This window comes from Thermobia domestica, chromosome 14 (assembly GCF_964235325.1).
Source record: "Thermobia domestica chromosome 14, izTheDome1.hap1.1, whole genome shotgun sequence".
NCBI classification, from domain to species: domain Eukaryota; kingdom Metazoa; phylum Arthropoda; class Insecta; order Zygentoma; family Lepismatidae; genus Thermobia; species Thermobia domestica.
The window spans coordinates 75211838-75232867 of NC_137467.1; the positions used below are offsets into that span (position 1 = coordinate 75211838).

The window sequence follows — 21030 nt, forward strand, 5'->3', positions numbered from 1 at the left end:
AAGAAACAAGGATAAAAGAACAAAAAACAAAAAAAAAAAAAGTTGAAATTTTAAAAGAGAAAGAGAGAAGTTGTAATTATAAGAATAGTTAATAAAATAATCAATTTAAAAATTCTAGCTGAAAGCTGGCCAAATGTTTTCACAATGATTTTTAAGCTTTTACTTCCTTTTAGTAATGTCACCTTCCAAGAAAAGCTGAACTTCTAAACGTTATGAGGTCATTTGGACAGTGTGAATGGTGAAGTTGAATTTCTTTTCAACACTAAAACTAGAAGCGAAACCAATTTAAATGCAGCACAAAAAAACAAATCGAGTGTTGAGCTTTTTTCTTTATCATCATTAGGGAATACGAAGAAGCAGAAAAATGCGGCAGAAATATATATATATATATATATATATATATAAAACCTACTGTAAATGAAGTTATAACACTTTAATTTCCTGTAATATTAACACATCTTTTTAAGCTCAAAAGTTTAATATACTTAATATCATTTTCATGAGGATAATAATCAAATAACCGAATAAGCTTGATTTTCATTTTCAACAAGAAAATGTTTAGCTTTGGGATAGACAACATTCATATTTTTAGCTGCTATAAGAAAATCATTCTCCAAATTAAGTAAGAGTTATACTCTAGTAAAGTATTTTCTTATGTCAATTTGATTTGTCATAAAAACATTTTAACGACGATAAATATTAAAATACACATTATTTTCTGAAAATAGACGCATTTTCAACTTCATAAACACTATTAAGAAAAAAAATGAAAATTTATGATAAATAAATTAATTAATTAAACCAAAACTATTGACCGATGTTATACGATACATACTGAATAGCTCAAATATGAACTGTTTTCCTTTGTATCCTGAAGTACTAAAACTACAATCACCCAATGTTACTTAAGAAGTAGTTCACAGGATACCAAAACAACATGATACTAATCAAATGCAGTTGAGTTCGCTTCTCTAGTCGCTGCCTTAACTTAGTCGCTTGGGGGAAATGCTATTCTGGCAACACTGTAATTTCTACGGATGGCAACATTGAAAATTCTTCAGGTTCATATTTTCTCGTTGTAGAATAACATTTTATATGATTGTAGTAAATTGCATTTCATTAACTCCTTTCACTTATGAAAAACTATCAGAAGAAAAATGGTAAATTTTGTATTATTTTTAGTATGTCAAGCCTTTAATGTGGAATCTTTGTGAGAATTCCTATTTTTGAGAAGTGAGGTTGGTTTATTTATTAATTAATTTATTTTTTTTTCTGAGAAAGGCTCCACAGGAAGACAGTAACGTTCACATATGACTCCAGTTTAGTAGTACTCAGAAGTCATTGACAAAGGTGTTGGCACACACAAAATGTATGATTGTATTTCTACTATTTCATGTTACAAGGCAGCGAACTTAGATTTTAAAAAGAGAAAAAAGATTTAATCAATTACGGGATTATTTCTTCTTCAGCAATAATTTCAAATTCCATGCGAATACTGTTCGGAACTTCACACCAATGAAACTTGAAACAGGGAATATATAAGTTAGATTTACGGGAAATTAGCTTTAGTTATACGTAATCTTTATATATCAATTTGGTGCTACCTAGCCAGAATGTCTAAAGGATTCATGCTTACAACGATAAACATTTTGAAAAATCTGGCATAATTATCTCCTTAACTGTTAATTCAATAGCTGAGTAGTTTTCAACAAAAGCAAAGATAAGCGTTTATTGTACTATAAGAGGAGAGATACATAAGTGTATTTTTTTAATATTCCACAAACCAACCTCTTATTAAAAAATTATTAACCTTTCTTTTCCCCTTATAGTTATCTCGTACCTTTTGGATATGCCAGTTTTGCATCTCTAGCTAGAGCTCCATCGCCACAATGAGCCTCATCTCCAGGCAAGCATCGTTCTCCAGAACCAACAGCCGTCTCCCAATTGTGATCAGGATCCGTGTAGTCATCGGTGTTTCTCACACGAATGATCTGGTGAGATTCTGGATCTGAGATGTACAATGTTCCATCCAAAGGACTAAGAGCAAGGTGATAACGATATGACACTCTTGTAGCACTGAAAATAAAAAAATTAAAACAAATATATATCACCTAAAGTATTGGGCTAAGAAATAACGCAAATAAAATACCACAATAAATCGATATTTGTATGATTTACAATCTAACGTAACTACGGAAAAGCTTAAAGGGGTTGAATGACTAATGATTATGAAAGAATTTGTGGAATGAGAATGTGGGAGGAAATGATGCAAAAGAAACCATGAATTGTTAACAGTCTGAACTGAGTGATCGTATAGTGTAACACTGTATCATTTTTAGTGTTAAAAATTGTTCCCAAGTATCTGCAAATTTGGTACACATGAATTTGGATAAACTCATGAACACCAATGCAAGCACATGGACCTGACATTGCGTTAGAAGCAAACATAATCCAGCAATTTTGCATTATAGTAAAGAATGAATCGTCAAAATGCATAATACCTCCTCATTTAGACTGATAATGTCACTCATGTATAGGCATATAATTTATATTAGAGCTTCACTGTCGATCAGAAGTAAGCCTAAAGAAAAAATATGGAAACAACAGGGAAAAGAATGACCAAGATATTTTATGTTCAGTTTAATACAAGAAACAACAAGGATAGGGGAACAACAAATAACAACGAGCCCCTAAAACTCCTGAATTTTGTACTTCATCCTCTCAAGTATTTACTATCTTTTTTCAAGGAGGGTTTCTCATGAGACGAGGCATTGTGCTCTCTTCTTCAATTCGTATAAGAACGAACTTCTTTTACAAATGAATACCGCAGTTTATAGTTTCATAATAATAAAATGATAATAAATCATAACAAGACAATGTAAATCCGACTATACTAACTTTAATCGTACAACAGTCCGAACAGTTAATAAATCATAAGAAGACAATGTAAATCCGACTATACTAACTTTAATCGTACAACAGTCCGAACAGTTAATAAATCATAAGAAGACAATGTAAATCCGACTATACTAACTTTAATCGTACAACAGTCCGAACAGTTAATAAATCATAAGAAGACAATGTAAATCCGACTATACTAACTTTAATCGTACAACAGTCCGAACAGTTAATAAATCATAAGAAGACAATGTAAATCCGACTATACTAACTTTAATCGTACAACAGTCCGAACAGTTCCATCAACTAATATCCTACGGACCAAGTTGAAGTCTCCCACATAGATGGATCCATCTGGTGCTGCAGCCAAAGCAACAGGTGCCAATAATCTTTGCTTGGCTGCCACTCCATCACAATCAAAACAATCTAATGGACGCTGATGACCATTTCCCATTGTAGTCAGAATCACTCTAGGCTTGTGTTTCAAATATATATTTGATCCGTCACCTTTCTGGAGAATACCTATAGGAAACAAAATAAGACAAATTATATATTACATACTATTTTCAGTTCATAAAACTCAATATAAATTATATACATCTTTCTGTACGCTAGCATGAACAACTTAATACCGCTATCGTCACTAAAATGTGACAGTATACAATTGAAATTTTATTACTATTTAAGATGAATATGACTATTTTCTTTACTAAGCTTTAATATTTCGAAATGTTCTACACTAAGCAATTTAAAACATATCTGATACGTCTTGGTAATTGAAACTAGGTGCAAATTTAATGTCTGTTTTTATATTGACAATATGAAACTAAACACACAATATTACTTTTCTATGTATTTCTAGATAATCTGAATAATAATAATAGTAATAGTAATAATTGCACTTGCCAGAGACGACCGTCAGATTACTAAACTGAAACCGAGATACAGCAATAATAAGAAGAAGAATTTTGAAAATATGGAACAAAATTCAATTTTCTTTGAGTACATCTGTTTCGCACGTTTACATCATTGATAATTGTTTCAAATATAAAAAGACTTCATATAGAAACTTAGTATAAAACAAATACTTCGATTTTTTCCAAGTGATTTTAAGGTTTTTTTTCTGTATATATTCACTTTACTTCACACTCAATATTTTCCAGATCAATTATAATTTTTGTTATATTTAATGGTATATTAAATTAATCTACTACCGTCATTTTCTCCCAGGAAAATAAAATAGCAAGCAAACGTACCTTCATGGAAGTTATATCTGTGGTGAATGTCCAAATTCCAACCACCAACCTCTGAAATACTCATATCATGTCCACTCAATTTTGTTGTTTGAACATCCCAGATAACGTCTTTACAATCACTATATTCATATCCAACTTTCACCATTGCCGTGGTCACACCATACACTCTTTGCCTAAAATGAACAAAATATAATCCTTATTATTCAGGTGATAGTTTAGAATATGCACTCTATCAATATATTAAATAATTTTGTAACTACTCCCTTGTTGTGTTGTATCTTTAAATAAAAATTCTAGTAGTTTTTAATTCAAAAGCTTTTACGACCAAAAGCCTGCAAACTTTTTCGAAAGTGCTATAAAAGGAAGCTTAAAGGATTATAGTAGAATTAAAAGGAAAATAATTGAAACAAACTTAATTACAACAGAAATTATTAATGTTTGATCTAGAGATGCATTGAAACTTCATTTAGATCGTTAACTTGTTTGGTTATTTCTTGAAGTTTAGCATCTCTTTTCAGCACCAAGGCTATGTAAGACGTGAACCTACAGTTTAAGGTGGAATTCGAATCACTGTGATGCGTTCAATGCCCTCCTATAGTTAATCGAACCCGGGACCACGAGCACCAAAGAGTCACGTGTAGGCACTAGGTCAACAGAGAAGGGAACTCCGTTTAGATTGGTTACTTGGTTGATTTGCAGTTTAGCGTCCAGTTCAACAACGAAGCTATATGAGACGTGGACTTCTGCTTAACATGAGATTCGATCCATATAAGCTTCCACCGGGTATCCCGCGCGTATACTAATTATATAACTATGAGGGAGTTGACAGCCCCATTTAGAGATTAAGTGAGATTCATATAGAGCAGCTATGTCCAAAGTGAAATTCACAAAGCTCTAGGATTCTACAAAAACTCTGTAAGTTATCCGTTACAATTAATTAAAACAATTGATACAGTATTAACAAAACGAATAGAGTTACGATTATGTGCTATTAGTTTATAATGAAATTTTCTTTCCTTTTTAATACTCTTTATTTTGTAAAAGAATACTGGAATATCAGAAACGCCAAGAAGCAATTTCACTTATATTAACTTAAACTTTAGTACATATTTCAATATATTTATGTAATTGTCGGAAATTTCAATAGGAACTCCCATCATCAGCGGCGATTTCCTTTTTTCAAAACACCTGCTGATATAGGAATGTGATTGAAAGAGTAGTAAATGCTTTTTTTTAAAAAAAAGAAAATTTCCGCTAATAATGGGAGTTTCTATTGAAAATTCCGGCAACTAAAAAATATACGTTGACTATACCGAAGTTTAAGTTAATATTTGCAGTTATGCATTCATTAAGTGGTTTCACAAGTGTTTATTAAATATTTTCAACGACTCTTTAGCTAGCAATTCTACAAATGTTTATGAAAACTAAAGAAACGACCAATTCTTTCACAACACATTTAACAATGTTAATGGTACTTTAAGTTGATCGTTATCAAATTAGCAATAAATAAAGAAATTGAATAAGTTTTTATACATCTACTTACCTATAAACATTAAGTCTGTTCCAAGCGTATGTAAATTTAATATCAGGATCTGCTTCAAAAGTCTTCTCGAAGAATATTCCTTCTATAGTTATTCTTAAGTGTACCAATTTAAGCGTTGGTGGAATAGTATTGGGTGTTAACTGCAACTGAATTGTTGAAAGATATCCTGCTGCCCTAGAACTGTGATACACGAGATTCAGACCTGTTCCTGCTATTTTCAGACTCTCTTGAACCACCTGTTAGAAAGTAAACCAAAGTATAATTTATATCACATCGTGGAAAATTAATGAAATAATTATTTCACTTTCGCTTCAAATCACATAATAAGCGATCAATAGAACGTAAATGTTAAATATAATAAGGTTTAGTGATAACGTCTAATGTCATGTCAGCTTTTAATGGAATACTATTACGCTTCAAAACGTTTAGTAACGGTTATTGGTACGTGAGTTACATGCACGACTCTCTATTATCTTATAATATTATGTTACAAGTTATAACACATACAAATGTGACCATATTTGATGTTTCAAATAAAATTTTCTTTAACCTTAAACAGTTTATCTTCAAATCAAGTTAGGATCTAGCTACCACGACTTCATAAATATAGCTCTCAGAATGATCAAATTAATACCTCGTATTTTTTGTTTGTTTGTTTGTTTTAACATTTAACTAATCAAACAGAAGAACATCTGTAAATTGAAAATCTGAATGAAACAGATTTAAAATGGAATAAAATTAAAACAATCAATTGTCTGTTTATCAAAGACTTTTAGAAAGTAATTGATAAACTTTGTTCAATACATGTCTTTGTAATAACAGTAATTTTAAGTGTTCATTTGGTTTCATAATTACAACCTATTTAATGCCTTCACAAATTAGTGAAATAATTGTTTTATATATTCAGTACGTTAACATAACACAGTGATAGTCCACAGTGTAACTGAATTTCCGATTCAAATGGCAACAATATTAATACCATTTTCTTGATTTCAATAACACCAGGCTATTTCAGAAATGATAGGCTGATTTTTTTTTTTTTTTTTCATTAAGATAAAAGTATTTACTCCAACAAACACGGGTACCAAAATATCATATGACTACAGACTAAGAATTAATATCCACAGAAAAAGATCCAAATAATATTAACGAAGTCACTTACCTGTGATTCGGCTAATATTGCACTTCGATCCGGACATGCACCTTGGAATCCGTGCTTCCATGTTGCAAGAACAACTGGTTTCATAAGATCATAATCGTGTGCTTCACAGGAATGTGGGGTTGCAATTATTGCTTTATCATCGCTTGTGGTCATTACAACTGTGTCAATTATTACGACCTGAAGTGAAGAAAAAAATTCTATTAATTATCATAAAATAAATTTGAATTTATAATACAGGATAGGTGGAAAGTGGAAACAATGATCTGATTGTTCTCTGGCTAGGCGAGTTGTACTACAAAGACGACTGAGTTATTGTACAATATATATATCTTAGCCAAGTAGCAAAGCTGTCCAAAATTGCTTTGGTGTAGCTTGCAAATGGTGAATACTGTTGGCCCAGTCTTCTTTGAATCGACAATATGCGCTGAAAATTAGCTCCGTACGTTTGGAACCAATTGATGTGATTGATGACGTCCAGAATGATTTATGCAACATGAAGTACCACCTAACTTCACAAAATCGTACGCCACTAAATGGATGCCATATCTAGCAGACAATGGATTAGAAGAAGACAGCTTCTAGAATAGCTACTATGATTACCTGATCTCAATCTTGTGTTTGGCACATAGAAAATTTTAAAATGTGAGACGTACGATCTAAAAATCCAGGATCTACAACATCTTTGAAAAGGAATAACATTATCAACGAATGCTCCGAATCCTGAAATATTGAAAAGAACTCATAGAAACGAATGCTGGAAACAGCATTGAGAATGGTGATAAGATATGTGAAGCATGTTTTGCTTGAAGGTGATGAGCTCTCAACAGTTTTCTCACTGTCTCGAACTTCGTATCCAATTGTATTTTAAGCAATATTCTGTATAGACATTACACCACAAATGTCAAGTCAAAGTTTAAGAAGTGTTACTTTTCATATCATTTTATATAAGTATTACAATGTCAGAATAAAATACTGATAATGATTCGCAAATATTAAATTGATGCACAACAAACACTTAAGTACATGGCAGATATAAGTAAAATATCTATACAGTATTATAAGCGTGCTCACACTTCAAAAATCTATAGAAAATTGGAAGTCACAGATACAAGAAATACTAGTAGAAAACCAGTTTGGCTTCAGGGAAAACAGCGGAACGAGGGAAGTAATACTTACATTAAAGGGATTGATGGAAGATAAATGTTTATAGAGAAAGTACAAGAAAATGAAAATTTTGGTTCAGCATAGGGAAGAGTGGAAAGCTGGATCAAACCAATCCAAAGTTTACTGATCTGAGAAGAAAGATTATTAGCGTAGAAACGACATACTGCTGCATCATATTTCTCAAGTTTACATCATTATCAGCAGCCACAGGAATCGGCGTAACGTAAATACGTAGTAAGTACATTTTTTTTTTTTTTTTTAACTTTCCACGCAGCATTTCGAATACGCCAAGTTTGTTAACACAAATAATATACTACTACGTCATATTCCTCAAGTTTAAATCATCATCGGCCGCAGGAAGAATAATTACATGTAAATATTATTAGCGAAACGTAAATACATGGTAAGTGCATTTTTTTAAAATTTTAACTTCGCACCCACCATTTTGAATACGCCAAGTTTGTTAATATAACACTAAATATGTATACGAGTAATAAATGAACCCAGATATTAAGATATTGCACTTTAAGTACAATATCTAAAGTTTGTTTAATTTATATGTTTGAACTGAACAGTAAGTTTGGAAACAAAGATGATAATTTTTCAATTTAACAATAATGTGTGTTGAAATTTATATAAAATGAAAACTAATTCGAATTCGAATGTCCCAACAAATCCTATAGTAAAAACATTGAAATTACACAGAACATAGGTTCTAGTTTTAACAATTAAAAAATAAATCATTAAGATTATTCCACATATATATATATATATATAATTGTTTTCTTCTTTCAGTTTTCTTTAACATTTGCAATAGGGGCAAACCAAATCAAAAATATCACTTGATCAATGTTGAAAAGTTTATATCTTAATATTTACAGTGTACTACGAAATGAAAGATAAATATAATTGAATGTCATAACCAGTTTTGTGAAGCCATAACTACAATTGTAGATGACGGGACTATCTTCATATGACAGAAATAATTTACAATCATATTGAATACAAAATAAATAATTAACAATGATTTTGTATCATGTGAACTCGAAGTTTTCTAAGCTTCGTCTAAGAATATTCTTAACATTTAGGTTATTGCTGTAGTCAGGTAGTAGTTAAAACTACACAATATTTATTTATCTATAATACAAATTTTTAAAGCAAGTATAAGAGGCTCTGACGATTAATTAAACTAGTTTATGCTTAAAGAAATCCGAAATTTCATCGCTGAAGAAAATAGCCTGCCATTGAACCTTTCCTGGGCCAATTCAGCTCACTTCTGAATATTTTACTTCATTTTAGCCTTGCTCTTTTTTGACACACCCCAAGATCTCTTTCTAATAAGCTTCCCAATGAAAATTATGTATACTTTCTATTTTAAATGCAAGTAACATGTCCTTCTCATCTCGGATACCTTGATTTAATTATTCTCAATATATTTAGTGATGAACTCGCTGAAAAATGTAGAATCGGGATCTGCATTTATGCTGAGAGTTAGCTACATAAAGGTACCTGCCAAACCACATGAATGAAAATAAATAAATAAATGAAGCCAAACGCTAAAATATCTGTCCACTATAACAAAACAATATTATTGTTAAGTCGTATGTTAAATATTGTCATGGAAAATCTTCGGAAAGCTAATATGTAGCTTCAGTACATTTGCCATTATAGGGTGCCTACATTTAGTCAGCATCTTTTCTAGGAAGTACATATTGGCACCTTACTGAAATATATATTTTGTTTGCAAAACATATTTTAAGATAATTATCATTTGATGTTCCTATTAAAGAAATAAATCATATCTGGATTCTACTATGTTTATATTTATCAAAATATTAGCCAAAACATACTGACATCTTGAATTCTTGGAAAGAAAGAAAAAGAAGCTTGGTTTAGGTATAGACCCTGCATTACCTCATTTGCTAAATGACATTCAGCCTCAAGTAATACTTATCAACTATTTGAATGTTCTGTTTGTGATACATTTTTAGTAACATATCATATAAATGATTAATTAATTTTACCTCGTTCCATGGTACGTTAACAATTTGAGTTTGCGGTCTAAATGGGCTTCTTCCAAACTGCAAAATAACAGCACCACCTCCATTTACTAGCAAGTCAAACCAGCCATCTTCTCTTGTGAGTGTAAATCCTTCCAACGGACTGCTAGTGCTAACTCGAACACCCATCAAGCCCATACCAGTCGATGTTACAACGCGGCCCCTAACAACAGCTGTTCGGCTAGGAAAGAAATTGACTTCAGTGAGAAATTACATCACATAAGATGAAGCGTAAATTTAATCGTATTTAAGTGTAAGCAGCTAACAATTAATATCGGAAAACGTTAAACTTAGTATCATTTACAGTATCTAGTCAATATGCATACAAAATTGTCATTAATTATATAATCAGTCACTTGTAAATTTCGAAGAAAGAAAAAGAAAGTTTTTTATTTGTTCTATAGATTTTTGCAACCTTACTTAACTACTCCAAAAATGACTCATTAAATCCAACACATGTTAATAGAAATATGATGATAGGTTTAAATTGTATATTATAATTTTCTAAGAAAGTAAATTTCCATAAATCCATTTTCACATTTTCGTTAAAAAAGAAAACAAAATAATGGAATATAAATAAACAATATACAGAATTCAGATAAATCTTACAACCTACTGAAAAATGTTTAAATAAATTAGATTTAAAATTTGCTTTTTTCATTGAAATTTACACGATCATTAAAATAATAATAATAATAATACATCAACAAGTGCATAAAGTTAATTAATTTAGATCAAGTATTTACACAATTGTTGTTTCCAAAATCTGGCATATTTGCATGATAGCGCTCTGATACAGTATTTTCTTTTTCTAAAGGGGAGGATTCAAAACAGTAGTGGAAAACTTTCGGAAATGATTCCTGGGAACAAATGAAAAAATAAAGTTCTATTTAATGGTGCTAAGTATCTCCGTCATTTTTGTTTTCAGCTCATTGGTTTACATAGAGGTGTATTTTTGTTTCTTTTCTTTAAAATGAATAAGGATTTGATCTTGTTGATTTCTTTTTTTAACAGCCCATTAGAGGATTTGAGCCGCTCCAACGCTATCTGTCAGCGACTGGCTGAACTACGTCTAGCCTAGCGACGAGCATGGTCAACGCGGTGCGTCACCGTCACTAACCGGTGTATCGGGAGCTTTCTAGATTTAATGCCCGTCACGTCTTTCATTCACGTGACTTCCCAGTTTGCCTCACAGTTTGACACTCCAGTTTGCTAGGTGGACGCTAAAAATTGGGAAGCACTGACCGGGGATCGAACCCGAAACCACGTGGACGTGAGTCCAACGCTCTAACCACTAACTACAGTGTCCCTTGCAAAATGATTTACGTATGATGTTACGTATGATTTTAATGTTACTTAAATTATTATACATCACAGAATACAATTTTCACAACTCAAGGGATATTATATAGATTTGAGAAAGAAGTCACTAGAATCAAAGCATTAAAAGTTTAGTTTATTTCAAAAAGAAAATAAGAAACTTTCTCATATAAATTAATGAGATAAGGAACTCTGGTAAACATTAAAAAGGATCACGCACTAGAAGTTTCAATTTCGTCCAGTAGATGTCAACCTTTGGTGGATGTTTGCTGCCATCTGACGGCGAGATGTGTAATTTTAACAGCATTACTTCCTTTTTTTTCAACAGCAGAAAATAGGATATGGGCAGCTACCGTTAAAATCGCCGTTACTCATGAAGATGATAATGGATTGACTTCCTTAACGAAATCGGCTGGGATAATCGCTTTACCAATTTATTGCAAAACTTAGAATTCAAACGTTCGCTTTCGTTCAAGAGTTATCGTGTGAAGCAATGGATGAATGTAATTTACCGTTTTCCGTTACGATATTAACGGATTGCCTCTTTTGCCGAATTCGGCCGAAACTATCGTTCTAGCTATCTTTTCCAAGAAAACAGAATTCAAAAGTTCGCTTTCAGCCAAGAGTTATCGTGCGGAGCAACGGACGGATGTAATTTGCCTTTGCCCATTAAGACATTAACGGATTGACTAAATTGCCGAAATTATCGTTCTAGCTATCTATTCCAAAAAGGCAGAATTTGCTTTTGTTCAAGAGTTATCGTGTGGAGTAATATACATAAGTTATCGTTACGCGTTAAGATAATGGATTAACGAATTCGGCCGAAAAAATTGCTCTAATTGTGATTCAAAAGTTAATTTCCATTCAAGAGTTATTGTGTGGAGTAACGGACTTATCAACATTACAATAAGTCCGCTTGTGTGATCTTAATAAACAAACACGGCAGAGGTACTCAACACGCTCAAAGCATCGATAAAGAAACGCTTCGTTTGGCAGTAAGAAACGAGAGAAAATACTGGCGACAGTTTTTAGTTATCATGACTTCAACTTCAACAAATGCAATTAAACGCTACACACAGAAAATCATGCCAGTATGCCTATTGCTTCGAATTTCTCCCGTCTTTTAAAACTGTCATTAGCGTTTTTCCTTGTCGTAAGTCCTTAAATGATTCTTTAAATCGATTTGATAATACGAAAGTAAGTAAAAAGTTATCCGCAATTTTGACACGACTCTTCTTACATTGTTCCTACGATCTCTGTCCTCGTGCATTTTATTGTTATGCTGTTGTAATAATGCTATAAAAGTTTGATCCTAATTCCTTCATTCGCCTTCCTTTCATTCCAGGTACATCATGGCCGCTCCATTAGAAGTTTGCAACAAAGAGGAACAGCAAGCAGTAGTCCGGTTTTTGTGGTCGGAAAATGTACCAGAGGTCACAATCCATCAAAGATTTTCCGCACAATAGTCACTCGTCTGTCTAACAGAACCACGTCACGTGCATTCTTAATGTTGTCATCATTTGTGGGCATAGATGGTCGCCCGGCTCCTTCCTCGTGCATAACACTTGGGCAACCATTTTTGAACTTTTTAATCCATTCGTAGACACTCCGTTGCGGCAAGATGGCCCCGTATACAACTTCCGACCACAAAAACCGGATCACTACTCATTGTTGCTCTTTGATGCAAACTTCTAATGGAGCGACCTTGATCTATCTGCAACACAAGGAAGACAAATGGTGGAATTAGGATCAAACTTTCATAGCATGACCACAACAGCATAACAATAAAATAAACGAGAACATAAGTCAGTATGAACAACGTACGAAGACTTATGTCAAAACTGCGGATATTTTTTTGACTTAACCTTGTAGGAATCACTTCCTGAAGATATTCACCAAACTTTAAAATCCCCTTGTCAATCAAGAAGCTACAGTGGTCAACTTTACTCAAAAATAAATCTACACTAACTACTCCTAATTACTCCTAATTTAACTATGGTGTAAATTAACTATTATATATATATATATATATATATATTTAAATTAAGACAAAACATGAACTAAGGACAGGACAGCAGAACAGAAGGTACTCAAAAACACAAGTCTGCACAAACAAAACTCAACTATAAATACATACAAAGACAGTGCGTCTATATGCTGGTAATGGAAGGATAAGTGATTTGATCAACCGACAGTATAAACAACAACTAACTTCTCTTGACGAGTCTAAACTACTAATAACTAACAGTAGACAACATAAAATAAATATAATATGAAAATAAATATATAAAAACTGATAGGCTTGGTGCAATATAAAAGCGCTTAGGGTGTATAACCAATGCATTATGGGTTATTCCTTCGTATAGGGAATAAAAAAAAAAAAATAACGCAGATAAACTGTCATGAACCCCTGGGCTTAAAGAAAAGTGCGAAAAATAGATATAAATGTGTCGAATGAAAATGAATAGAAAATTCTTCATAAAAATGCATCTTTGCCCTTACCTTGTGTTGAAGTGGTTCCAAAACACACTGAGCAGCACAAAGAGAAATAGAAGCCCACAGTGTTAACGACAACAACTGGCCATTAAAACATAGCAAAGCCAATCCAACAAGGAAAGATACCACAACTGTACTTAAATAGTGCTCTACGAATGGTAATACGGTATTCAATTCAACATGAACAGACGTACAATTACATTAAATCCCTAAATACCTTTTAAAAAAATACTCTCATGATCTTTCCCTTATAAGGAAAAAATAATAATAAATTTCAACTTGATAGTACTCAAACGATACGCACGCACACACACCACCTGCATACTGCGTTCACACATCCCCCACACATATTTTCACGTAAACAATTCCGCTAGAAAAAAAATTCAACAGTGGCATGCAGTACAGGTTCACCGCTCTAAGAGAAATCAACTTGTTGTAAGCAATGGAAAGCCAAATATTAATTATGTAACTACAATAAATATATAAATAGAATTCTACACACATTTTCATTTTTAAAAGCATTCCTTTCGGGTAATAATAATAATAATAATAATAATAATAATAATAATAATAATAATAATAATAATAATAATAATCTTTATTTATCTTACTGGAGGAGCAGCGATCAGTCAAATACAACACTTTGTCAAATCAGTTATTAGTACATTCAGAAGTATAAATTGTTCGCTTATTACAGCTTTGAATCAATCACAATTATACTGTATACTCTTATCACAAGTACTGCTGTTTCATTTATATACATGAAAATACAACCACCATAACATTATTTTGGTTAATTTCCTTGAGATTTTTTTTTAAAATTATTCTTTCTTAGCGTCTTACCTAAAACAGACTTACTATGAACATAAATCATACCTTGTCTTGTCGTAGCATTAGGAATTTTTAATAAAAAGTTTACACTCTGAAGTACTGGACTATTAGTTATTTTCAAAGTTTTATATTAGTATCCGATCATGTAACACACGTATACTTTTCAATACATGGTCCACACTGAAAATTCTGACATTGATTTCCCTAACATTTCCTGAATTTCCAAAGACTGAGTAAGTACATTTTTCCTGATCCGCGAACATTACCATTTCAGGTTAGTAGAAAAGAAAATACTTTTCTTAATCGTACCTTACCACCCCCATAGCCATCCAACTCTCTCCTTCTTATTTCTTAAAAATAATGTAACGTTACTTTCCTAATTAGAAGCCAAACTGCTTGTATTTGGAATACAATAAAACTCTAGTACCGAACAATAATTTCTTGAATACATCTTGAATACACTCATAAACAAGTCAACATACATAATTTATTCTATTCTTTTGATTATCTACAACCAAACAATCTAACTTTTTATCTTTCTTCAGCAATATTTGAATTTTTGACTTAATCTCTTCTTTTCTAAAAGTCTGACGGCACTCCCCAATCTTCTTTATTTCTAAAGATGTTTTACTGTTTTCAGCCTTTATCTTATCATTTTCTTTTTGAATATGCCCTCATTCTTTGAGATGTTTTTCATATCTTTTATGTGCAGCTTTAATAACTGTTAATATTACTAGCGTGATAGGAACTTTCTCAATACTTTCGTGAAATTTGATTGTATTTTTCACTGCCTACTAGCAATTAGACTATGTAAATTTTTTACAGGTAGGTTTCTATTTATAGAAAAAAAAACAGACTCTCCACTGCAGCGTTCTCATGTGAAAAATCAAGCAATATGATCTGCTACAATTCCGAACAAAGTTTATTTCCTAACATTATTATCATCATCATCAACATCATCATAGGTATTCTGCCATTATTGGTAGGTCATTTACCGCAACTGATGAGCTTTCATGCTCCACGGTCTTCCGCTAATCTCTTCGTCTTCACATACGAGTTTTCTATTTTGATATCGTCCATTAATTGTAGTCTCCTTCGCCCCTTCCCTCGCTTTTCTGCCACCATACCCTCTAGCACGCCCCTCATGATACAGTTCCTTCTTGGCCAATATTTCTCTTCGTCTTCTCAATAATATCTAAACTTGTTTTCTCCTCCATCATCTCTGACACTCTTTCCTTCGTTTTCCGCTCGACCCAACTAATTTTCTCCGTTCTTCTCCACGCCCAGATTTCGAAAGTTTCCCTAACATTATAGAAGAATAAAAATTACCAACACTTAAAGATGGACACGCATTTTCTAAAAGGGTTTTGAAGTTACACCCTAAGATGGGTTGAGCTTCATTGCAAAGCACATGTATTCTGTTTTTCGCCTTCTCAGCACCAACTGTGAATTGAATACTTTATTTGTACTAAAAATGTGAATGCAACATGAAATTATCACTACAAAAGATATTAATAGTAATATTAAATGTACAGGCCAACTTAATGTTGCACATTCAGTTTGCATTATAACTACTAATTATTAAAGAAACAAAGTTTTTTTTTTAAAAGAACTGATTTCTGAGAACTGTAGCAGACTTCCCTGATCCTCGGCATATTTTGAAGCATTTCCCTGATTCATTTTAATTTCTTTGACTTTCCTTAAAGTCAGGGTGAACCTTGCAAGAATCTTTAAGATATTTCCCATATTTCGTATCTATAAGCGGTAAAACCGTATCTGGTTTAAAAACATAAGTATTTGACAAACTTCTTTTGCACTCAATCTAGTTTTTGAAAATGAATTTTAGGTACAAAGTTCCATACTGAACATATATACTCTAATTTTCGTCTTACTAAAATCTTTTACAATAAAATACGTGTCAATATTACTAAAATTCTTGTAATAAGTTAACTTTGTGGCATCTTTAGTTATCACCTTTACATTTTCATCAAACAAAACTGTTCCTTAGATTTTACTCCTGAGTCTTTTACATTTCTAACTTCTTCCAAGTTTTTCCAGTTCACAATATCTGGTTAGCACATAATTCGTTTATCTCATATATGACAATGTTTTGTCTTACTTGCTTTAATAATAATAATAATAATAATAATAATAATAATAATAATAATAATAATAATAATAATAATAATAATAATAATAATAATAATAATAATAATAATCTATTGCAATAGTAGTAGTAATCAAATTTATAGTTCTGCTAAATTATTCATTCGAATAAATAGTATCAAATAATAATAAATAGCTTTCATTTCTTAATCAGTTTTATTTCGTTTTATACCCATTATCTCCTACTCCGCAGTTTTCGTAAAATAAGCAAACTTCACACAAGAAAACATCAAGCAAAACACGCCCGGAACAAAATTATGTTTATCTTCGTAAAAAACTTAGAGAGTAAAATTATTAGTCATAGTGAATTTGTTTTATTTTCAAAGAATATAACGCAATGCAATCGAATAGGATTGTTTGTTTATTATTTTATACATTCTAAAGGTTTGAACTTAACACAGTTAAAACTATAATTTCCATAGAATTGCTAATTCTAGTATCGTGCATTCAATCAATAAAAAGAAAAAAAAAGTGAAGCTGTGCTTCAGTAAGCACTTTATTCTCTCAGACGCAGTCTAGTTGTGTGTTCCAATTTACATTGTCCCGCAATGAACTTTTAGATGAAGCACGATTCCGTGATTGCTTTCTTCGCTACGCACGAAAATCTTGTGTGAGTTAATGGTAAAGAAATGGAGTAAACTGAATACGGCAGAACAGGTCGCGTATTGAATCATGCTTCACTTCAGTATTTATGTCTTTTTCTAAGAGTGAGATTCTGTTACAGAACTATCTGGGATTGATGAAAAAAAAAAAAAAAAAAAAAAAAGTAAATCGTACTTCAACGAATCACCCTGCAATTGGTTCAGCTGACTCCAGCAATGTCAGGCCTACAAATTTATCTGTAATCTACAGATATTTCACAGTATTTCGGAATATAAGAATGCATTTTATACACTGTTCTATAGCTATGTTAAATTTCCAATCGTCCCTTTGTAATATTTATTATAATTTAATAATTGTACACTTTTAGAAGAGAATTATGCAACTTACAAATCCAAATATGTATATATTATTATTATACATTCGTATTTGTAAAATGTGTACATATAATAATATTATTATTATGTGTACTAAAGCTTCAACTGCTTCAGTAGGTTTAAGAATCACTGCACGCCAATGGCTAATTCTATTTTCATTACTAGCATAACATGAAAATGAGTGTTAGAATTTCACAAATAATCATAGTACTTATTCTAGCAGGCTTTCCATTACTTGTAAGCAATCTCCCCACATAAAACATGATTGGTGATATGACGTGGGCACAACAAATACAATAAAACGCACTGAGGTACTTGTCAATAAAGAATACTTAAGTGACAGATACACAGAAGTCACGGAAGAAAGTAGTACAAACACTTTCCTTCATAAATATTTATCTCCTAAACATTTACTTAATGTTATTTCTCTTTCACTTCATAACTAAATAACCAAATTCTTACCTTTCGTTGAAAGACTCTTGGCGTGCGTAGTTCTGAAGACTTCCTTCTTCTATTAGGAACTTCATTCTTTCAAAAAATGATGCTGTAATCGCTGGAGGTTGTTTTCGTAAAAGAATATCTATTGGTTTAGGAGCTGATACACAAAGCTGACTGCTTCGACATATATGGTTTGAACAACACTCCGGGTCTTCACAATCAACAAGACCATCTGCAAAATCATAAAAATAACATGTACGGTAATGTTAAAGGAATTCGATAAATATGGTAGATACCATAACCTATAATTAACTGTGAAACATTTACATTGATATGAGTCATGGGTAAATATTTTTCTCATATCGATATTTTATTATACGTAACAATTTCTTTAAAAATTGCGTCATTTTGATATTTATACTTCGAGTGGGGCGCCAAGAGCGGGTCATATCCCCAGACTGAACCACAACCTAACAAAGTAAAAATCTGATGTTAAAAGTATAAGAATAGTTCATTGAACGGTGGCTGCATATTATACCCAGTAGTACTCATATTATACCCAGTAGGATATACGTGAAACTATATGTACGATACATTCTGCAACCATTCTATTGTTCAGAAAGTTTGTCCTCATCTTTGCACGAAAGAAGAATGTTTTAGTAAACTTAATTCATCTGTATCTAATGAAGAATTTTAGCGAAAGAATTTATAGTGTCTTTTTCTCTGCTAGCCGTAAGATCAAAATAAATCTGGAAATAAAAATAGGGATTGTTTGTTATTCCAAAATGGAGCCTGTACAGGTGAGTTAGTATCTACTCTGAATGTTTTAAAATATTTTCTCCTAACAGACCAGCAGTACAGACCAGTTGATGACGGACGAAGTCGCCAGAGAGCTACAAAATCTTTCGGGAAAGCCTTCTTCTTACTGGATACAAAGTAAGGTATTTTTGTCTGCAGAAGAACTTATAGCGTTTTTTTCTTTAATATTTGGAATCATAATATTTTCAATATTTTCAGATAAATGATTTACTATGTAAATTTCTCATAAAAAATTAAGAAATTACCCTGTGTGAAGAAAAATTGTTTTGCCTGTCAATGGACGATTTGTTAAAAATTTATTGGTATTTTAACGCTCCTTTTGAGCACCGAGTCTATATAAAATGTGATCCGAACCACAGTAATGCGTTCAAATTTCAATAGTCTCCCATCGGGAATTTAACCTAGAACCAAATGCAACAAAAGCGTGCGTGCTAGCCACTAGGCGAGAGAAAATGTTAAATGCACACATTCAGTCTTTCAGACTCATTTTATTTTCAAACTTGTTGCATTTTAGTTCCATACTTTCCAAAGACGCTAGTAATTAAACCTGTGACATCTGCTACTTTCATGACTGAACATTTTCTTTTTTTTTAATCCAGTCAAGTTGAACCAATGTTGGGTATTTAAAAAGGTATCATAAATTATGGTTAGCTAATAACGGAGGTAGCTTAATATATAGAAGAAGATGAAAAGTCAATATAGCAAATAAAATTAAAATAGAAAGTGTTATTCTTACCACAGAAATCCTAATAATTTAGCAGTGATAGTACTCTTTCGAGGAATGCGGTCCTCATCATCAACTTACTTACATTTGAAGAAGGTTAAAAGTAAAAACATGTGGGAAGGTAAAAGGGATAAAAATAATTCGAAGTAGATATACATTTCATGTCCAAAACTGACACATGAACCATCACACCAGTAGATAGTGTGATATAGTGGCTCATAGGCCATAGTTTCTACTTCGAATCATTTGAAGAGTATATTTTCAAAACACGCTAAATCCAAAAATGTCCGATTTTGAATTGAACATGGAAGAGTATACTATGGAACATCTTACGTTAAATTTTGTAATTATTTTTTGTCAAAATTCATTATTTTCTGTGGTAAATTCTGTTTGACATATCACTTGTCATAATATTTCAACGTAAAAAAAGATAGATTTTGACCTTTCTGAAGAATTCTACCAAACGGATTTAGCATGTTTTGGAAATACACTCCTCATTTTTATTCTTTATATCTCCTTACATGTTTTTATTTTCATAACTTTCTTCAAACGTAAGTAATCTGATGATGAGGACCGAATTCCTCCAAAGTATTGCTTAATTATTGGGACCTTTGAGGTGAGTATGAAACGTTCTTTTTTGTTTTTGGTAGGTGTATTGACTATTATCACAGCTCGCAATTTGTACCTGTGTAGAGATAAAATGTTGTTTAGTATTGTGGTTGGTTGCGGATTGTTTTAATTACAAAACTATTTTAGGATTTATGTTAAGTGTTGATATCAAGAAAAGATTATCGAATGGGTTAGTGGTAGATATTAGATCGATAGATTTCACACTGAAGTGATACAGAATTATACTTATATGTGAAGTGTAAATATTAATAAATATGATAAATGAATGATAATTAGTATTGGTTTGAATGTGGCAAAATTAGTCGTCGGCAATTGATACATATGAAGTAATAACTACTAGATCAATAATTTTAATATTGATTACACAATGAAACGAAGTGATTGTGTTGCATATAAATATTTAAATTTACTTCGTTTAGTGTTTGTAAGATGAAACTTCTGTAGTTACCTAATTCGTATTTAAGTTGTATTTTATTTTATTTATTTATTTATTTTCACACTCTAAAACACACACATTTACTCTTTCTGTATAAAATGTTTGCTTTA

The 21030-nt window shown here is 31.8% G+C and overlaps 1 protein-coding gene across 2 annotated transcripts in view; it reads right to left on the minus strand.

The window, feature by feature from the left end:
* Positions 1-21030, minus strand: part of Ten-m (teneurin transmembrane protein Ten-m) — a 121494-nt gene that overhangs the window by 18376 nt on the left and 82088 nt on the right. Inside the window, exons 12-19 of one of the 2 annotated variants that reach the window (XM_081738286.1) lie at positions 18336-18543; positions 13906-13932; positions 10048-10264; positions 6860-7036; positions 5698-5933; positions 4155-4327; positions 3171-3420; positions 1841-2076 (exon numbers count right to left, since the gene is read on the minus strand). In XM_081738286.1, coding sequence (XP_081594412.1) covers positions 1841-2076; positions 3171-3420; positions 4155-4327; positions 5698-5933; positions 6860-7036; positions 10048-10264; positions 13906-13932; positions 18336-18543 — 1524 coding nt within the window. The remainder of the gene's footprint in view (positions 1-1840; positions 2077-3170; positions 3421-4154; positions 4328-5697; positions 5934-6859; positions 7037-10047; positions 10265-13905; positions 13933-18335; positions 18544-21030) is intronic. The other variant, XM_081738287.1, reaches the window with a different exon arrangement.